General features: G+C 38.9%; 2 protein-coding genes across 2 annotated transcripts; both read right to left on the bottom strand.

Annotated features, from left to right (window-relative positions):
* Positions 5,009-5,599, bottom strand: LOC107627717. Its single transcript, XM_016330537.1, has one exon. It carries the CDS (start codon positions 5,597-5,599, stop codon positions 5,009-5,011), a length of 591 nt encoding a protein of 196 aa, XP_016186023.1.
* On the bottom strand, positions 5,684-6,067 carry LOC107627718. The gene has a single exon (XM_016330539.1). It carries the CDS (start codon positions 6,065-6,067, stop codon positions 5,684-5,686), a length of 384 nt encoding a protein of 127 aa, XP_016186025.1.

Below are 6,795 nucleotides of genomic sequence, written 5' to 3' on the forward strand. Positions count from 1 at the left end.
CGGAAAGTTTAAACCTTGTCTGTGGTATTCCGAGTAGGATCTGGGAAGGGACGGCTGTGACGAACTTCAAACTCACGAGTGCTGGGCGTAGTAACAGACGCAAAAGGAGGGTGAATCCTATTCCAGTATGATCGAGAACCTCCAGATGATTAGCCATGCCGTGACAGAGCATTTGGACTTTTTTCACAGAGAGGATGAGATGTAGCCATTGACAACGGTGATGCCCTATATAAAGCTTGCCATGGAAAGGAGTAAGAAGGATTGGATGAAGACAGCAGGAAAGCAGAGGTTCAGAGGAACGAAAGCATCTCTATACGCTTATCTGAAATTCTCACCAATGAATTACATAAGTATCTCTATCTTTATTTTCTGTTTATTTATTATTATTATTCGAAAACTCCGTGGGATCGACCCTTACTCACGTAAGGTTTTATTACTTGGACGACCCAGTGCACTTGCTGGTTAGTTGTATCGAAGTTGTGACAAATTATAAATTAAGATTAGAGCACCAAGTTTTTGGAGCCATTACCAGAGATCACAATTTCGTGCACCACTTAACAACTGTACAAATAATTATTCAGAATCACAAAATCAAAATATAAGAAAAGTGCTTCATCACATATACTTGACCCTCTGACAAAATCATAGGCCTCTGAACAGTAACTTGTATTTTGCATCTCTGTCAATACACAAGATAATTTGTATCAAATTTGGCATCACTGACCAAGGAAAGAAAATGCATAATTGGCACATATTAAATGAAATAACAGTTTGAAAAATAAAAAGGACAAATAATAAGACAAACTACAAAGAGCCAAACATTAAATACAAAAAATTCCAGGAGTAGACTAAAGTGAGAATGAGATAAGGACACAACATGCTAAATTTTACATGTTTAAGAGTTACAAACACAACAAAGAAAACACCCCAAATCAACCCAAGAACAATGCATTTAAAACAAAAGATTAGACCATAATATATTAATTGAGGCATGCTTGGAACACAAGAACTCACAGATTCATCAATTAAAATCACATCGTAGAATTTGGGAAGAGCTGACCACTAAAATTGGAAATAGTCCAAAGCCTAATTACCCTAACTTTAAGACTCAATGTTTCCTTCTCAAGATTAATCTTATTTATCATATCCATGGGAGTTCTCATTTTGAAATGGGATGAAAAAGATGAAGGAAAACCAGACTATAATTAATAAAACAACCCTATTAGAAAATACAATGGACCAGATACCTCTCAGTCATTCAAATCATTTTCAATATCGAATTGTTTCAAAATCAAACTAATTTTTAATATTAAATCTTTCCTAAAAATCAACCAACTCCAATAACAAACCGTTCACAAAATCAAATCACACATCATATATCATTTTCACAGTCCATCAATAATTCATTCAGTTTATTCCTATCTTAAGGTCTTCTAGCCTAAGTTTTCACGTGACATTAAATATTAACTACGAGAAACCAAAACCATACCTAATTACTTGAATTTCGTTCCAAATCGCCCAATTGAACTCCAAATCAACCAGAATACAATCTATTTCACATAATATCACTTTAATCATTATAGAGTTCACTAATTCAATATTTTGCAAGGGTTCAACAATTCGTTACCTTACCCACGAATTAACTGGACAAAATCCAATGATTATCTGCTACTAGAGTTCAGCTAAACCATCAAAATTATTCAATTCTTCAATATCCAAACCCTAAAATTTTGAAATCGAGGAGAGGGAGAACTGGGTGAGAAATGAAAATTTCTTACCACTTTGTTCAGATAGAATTGAAGAAAATTTCGAAACGAACACGTGGTCACTGACGACTCGTCAATCGGAGCTCCGGATCGAAAGTTACGGACGATTGAATTTTTCGGAGACGTTAGGTTTACGTTTTAACGTAACTCTCCTTTCTTCTCGTACTCTTCAGCGCATCTCCTGGATAAAATGAAGGAGAAGGCTTCGTATATGTGTTTTATGGGTTGGGCCCGTTAACCCAGTTTTAGGCCAAAATCTTTAAAATTAGTGTCAAAATTTGTATTTTCAATATTTCTACTCCTCTAAATTATAAAAATTAATTTTTCTAATTCCTTTGAATAATAATTAATTTATTGGCTAATTATTTATTAATTTCGCGGGGTTTACATCCTACCCACCAAATTAAGAATTTTGCCCCCAAAATTCATATTCAGTTACCTGAAAATAGGTATGGGTAGTCTTTTCTCATTTCTGACTCAAGTTCCCAAGTGTGTTCTTCAATTCCAGCTCGAATCCAAGCAACTTTTACTAATGAGACTTCCTTTCTGCGTAATCGCTTAATACTAGTATCGTCAATTCGAACCGGAGTCACATGAAACGTCAGATCCTCTTTCAGTTGAACTGATTCAGTTTCTAAAATGTGGCTAGCATCAGAAGTGTATTTTCGAAACTGCGACACGTGAAACACATCGTGCAGGTTCGAAAGATGCGGTGGTAGAGCTATCCGATATGCCACTGGCCCGATTCTTTTCAGGATCTGAAATGGACCGATATAACGAGGATTCAATTTCTTTACTTTGATCGCTCTACCCACTCCTGTTGTTGGAGTAACTCTTAGAAATACATGATCTTCTTCATTAAATTCTAACGGTTTCGGTCTTTAATCAGCATGGCTCTTCTAGCGACTCTGAGCGATAAGCATTCGGCTTCAGATTTTCTTAATCTGTTCTGCAGTTTTAGCTACTAACTCTGGCCCTAACAAACTTGTTTCCCCAGCTTCATACCAGCATAACAGGGATTGGCACTTTCTCACATACAGAGCCTCATACAGAGCCATTCTGATGCTTGCATGGTAACTGTTATTATACGCAAATTCTACTAATGGCATATACCGATCCTAACTCATTGGTTGGTCCAAAACGCAAGCCCTCAACATATCTTCTAGGATTTGAATGGTCCTCTCCGATTGACGATGATACGCGGTACTTAAGCTCAATTGAGTTCCAAACGCTTTCTGAAATGCTCCCCAAAATCTTAAAGTGAAACGAGCATCTCTATCAGAAACTATGGTTGTAGACACACCATGCAATCTTACAATCTCTTTGATATATAAACGGGCTAACTCTTCTAAGGTATAACTCATTCAGATAGGCAAAAAGTGTGCAGACTTTGTCAACCGATCCATAATCACCCATACTGCGTCAAATCTTGTCCAAGTCCTTGGTAATCCAGACACAAAGTCCATTGCGATACTTTCCCATTTCCATTGCGGAATTTTTAAAGGTTGTAATATTCTGGACGGTCTCTGGTGTTCAATCTTTACTTTTTGACAAGTCAAACATTTTGAAACATGCAACGCCACATCATTATTCTTCATTTCCGGCTACCAGAACATTGCCTTCAAATCATGGTACATCTTGGTACTTCCCAGGTGAATAGAGAATCCGGTCCTATGTGCCTCCTTCAATATATCCTGTCGTAAGGTTCCAGCTTCTGACACAATGATCCTACCCTTAAATCTCCATAATCCGTCTTTGTCCCGTGATACTCTCCATTGCTCTCCTTGTTCTGTACCCGGTAACATCTTCGGTAATACTTCATCGTCTTGATGAGCTTTTAAGAGTTGAGATTTAAAATCACTTGAAATTTGTAGTTGACGTAAGCATAGAGTTCTAGACACTTCTTGAAGGATTTGGATCCTCTAAATTTTGAATTTCACTTTAAAGAGTAAAGTTTGATCTCTCACCATTTATTTCATAGGTGGGACCAAGAAAAAATATGAGAGAGAAACCATTCAAGAGTGAGAGATCAAACTTTACTCTCTAAAGTAAAATTCAAAATTTAGAGGATCCAAATCCCTTCTTGAACACCTAAGTTCAGATTCTCAAATGCCTTTAGCAATTCCTCTTCTCGAAGCATCATCCAAGCAACACACAACGTCTTCCGACTTAGGGCATCCGCCACAACATTTGCTTTTCGTGGGTGGTAACTTAACTCAAAGTCATAATCCTTCAGCAATTCTACCCACCTCCTTTGCTGCATGTTGAGCTCCTTCTGATCAAAGAGGTACTTGAGACTCTTGTGATCAGAGAAGACTCGAAACTTCACTCCATACAAGTAATGCCTCTAAATCTTCAATGCAAATACAACTTCCGCCAATTCCAAGTCATGAGTTGGGTAGTTCATCTCATGAGGTCTCAGTTGACGCGATGCATAAGCTACCACGTTCTGGTGTTGCATCAACACACACCCTAGACCTTTTAACGAAGCATCGCAATACACTTCAAAAGGCTCATTAGGCTCAGGTAACACAAGCACAGGCGTTGTAGTCAGTTTCTCCTTCAAGGCTTGAAAGCTTTCCTCACATTTTGATGTCCAGACAAACGACACATCCTTTCAAGTTAACTTTGTCAAAGGCAATGCAATTTGTGAAAAGCCTTTGATAAACCTTCGATAATATCCTGCTAAACCTAAGAAGCTTCTAATCTCCGTCGTTGATGTAGGTCGTTCCCAATCCATTACTCCTTCAACCTTAGAAGGATCTACAGCTATTCCCTGCTTACTCACTACATGACCCAGAAACTTCACCTCATTTTTTCCAGAATTCACATTTAGAAAGTTTAGCGTACAACTTTCTCTCTTTCAGAATCTGCAGCATAATTTGCAAGTGTTCTACGTGCTCCTCCTCAGTGTTAGAGTAGATTAGAATATCATCAATGAAGACAATGACGAATCTATCCAGGAAAGGATGGAATATCCGATTCATATAGTCCATGAACACAGCAGGAGCATTGGTTAACACAAATGACATCACAGTGTATTCATAGTGACCGTATCGAGTTCTGAAAAAAGTTTTCGGGATATCTTCATCTCTCACTCTTATCTGGTGGTAACCATACCTTAAGTCAATCCTGGACAAGATACCAGCTCCTTGCAATTGGTCCATCAGATCATCAATTTTCGGCAACGGGTATTTATTCTTTACAGTTACTTTGTTTAGTTGTCTGTAATCTACGCACAACTACATACTTCCATCCTTCTTTTTCAACCCTAATTCATTAGCTTTCTCAAATGCAATGAACGAATGTGTTGCTCCTGAATCAAATAAAGCATTTAAAACTTTACCAGCTAATTCACAGTTACCTCTAATCAATGTCTCAGATCCCTCGGCACCTGCTGCAGAAGTGGTGAACACTCGCCCTGGCTGCTGTGCTCTCCCGACATCATCCCTCTTCTTGTTCAGACAGTTCCAGGACAAATGTCCGGATCCACCACAGTAGTAGCATACACCCAAACCTGCTTCGCACGGAGTATTCTGGTGATATTTCCCACATCTTCTACAAGTCAAGTCATTCTGTGGAATATGAGCCTGCTTTCCTTTGCCTCTTCCCAAGTTGTTGTTATCATTGAATCTCCAAAAATTATTTTGACCCTGATGTTGTTGTGGGACATAACCACCTCGCTTGAAGTTCCGACCACTAGGCACAAAATTCCTCCACTGATCCCTCCTAACAAAAGCTCGGTGATCACCCTTATCTGATGCTGCCTTTCTAACACAATCCTCAGCAACTTTGCTTTTATTTACCAATTCAGAGAAGGTTTTGATTTCCATCGGGCCCACGGTACTCAAAATGTTGCTTTGAAGTTCACCTTCGTATTTAATGCATTTCCATTCTTCGAAGTTCTCCGGAGCACACTAACAGATCTTAAAAAACCGACACAGCTCCTCAAATTTGTTTGTGTACTCAGCTACTAACATTAAACCCTGCTTCAGTTGCAATAATTCAACCTCCTTAACCGTTTGAACCGAATTGGGAAAGTACTTTTTGTAGAACTCAATTTGGAATGCCCCCCATGGTATCGCAGCACCATCCCACTGCAGAAGACGGCGGGTTCCCTGCCACCAATACTGAGCTTCACCCATGAGCTGGTAAGTGGCAAACTCAACACACTGATCTTCAGGCACTTGTTGTGTTTGCAAAGCTTGTTCCATTGCCTGAAACCAATTATCAGCCTTTGTCGGATTCGTGGTTCCTTTAAAGATCGGTGGGCTTACTTTCAGAAAGGTAACTAACGTCATCGGCCCATTTCCGCCGTTACCCCATTTCCGTTATTAACTTGCTGACCAAGGGCCTCAGCCGTTGCCTACATAGCAGCTGCCATGTTCTCCAGAGCATTTGTAAAGTTTATGGGATCATTCATAGTTGTTTTCAGTTCCGCATTAATATTCCGGCCTCTACCTCGACCTCGCCCACGTCCACGTCCACGAGTCATCATTTGGTTCCTGTTCACACCAAACAAGTGATATTAAGGTGATCAGTCTCAATATCTCAAGTCTAATGCTTCAAAGTCCCAAATGCATACTCATAAACAAATATGCCACATAAATCAATTAGATATCCTAATTAGCATATACACACACCCAGAGTATGCCCAATAATATAATCAGTCCGTCCCTCGGGCTCTACAGGAATGAACTGCTCTGATACCATAATGTAACACCCTACCACACAGAGCTTTACGCTTAAGTCGTAAAGTAGAGGTGACAAGGTATTATGACCTCTAAAAGAAAAGATACGTACATAAATATAGTTGAAAGAAATTATATCTAGGAGCCTTGAAGAATTAGCTAAACAAAAACGATAAACAGAAAAAATCGTGTCATACTCGCATGGATATTTGTAAAATGGATAGGTAAGATCAAAAGAAAGCTAAAAACATATATACATATCAGAGTTCCAAAACACAGATATCAAGCTCCAGACTCGACCTGCGAAGCTAAGGCCGACCAAAGTTTATAATTATATA

The sequence above is a fragment of the Arachis ipaensis genome, chromosome B02 (assembly GCF_000816755.2).
Source record: "Arachis ipaensis cultivar K30076 chromosome B02, Araip1.1, whole genome shotgun sequence".
Classification (NCBI taxonomy): Eukaryota; Viridiplantae; Streptophyta; class Magnoliopsida; order Fabales; family Fabaceae; genus Arachis; species Arachis ipaensis.

Coding starts and splice junctions, on each gene's coding strand:
- LOC107627717 (XM_016330537.1), bottom strand. CDS start 5,599: ATGGAAATCAAAACCTTCTCTGAATTGGTAAATAAAAGCAAAGTTGCT.
- LOC107627718 (XM_016330539.1), bottom strand. CDS start 6,067: ATGACGTTAGTTACCTTTCTGAAAGTAAGCCCACCGATCTTTAAAGGA.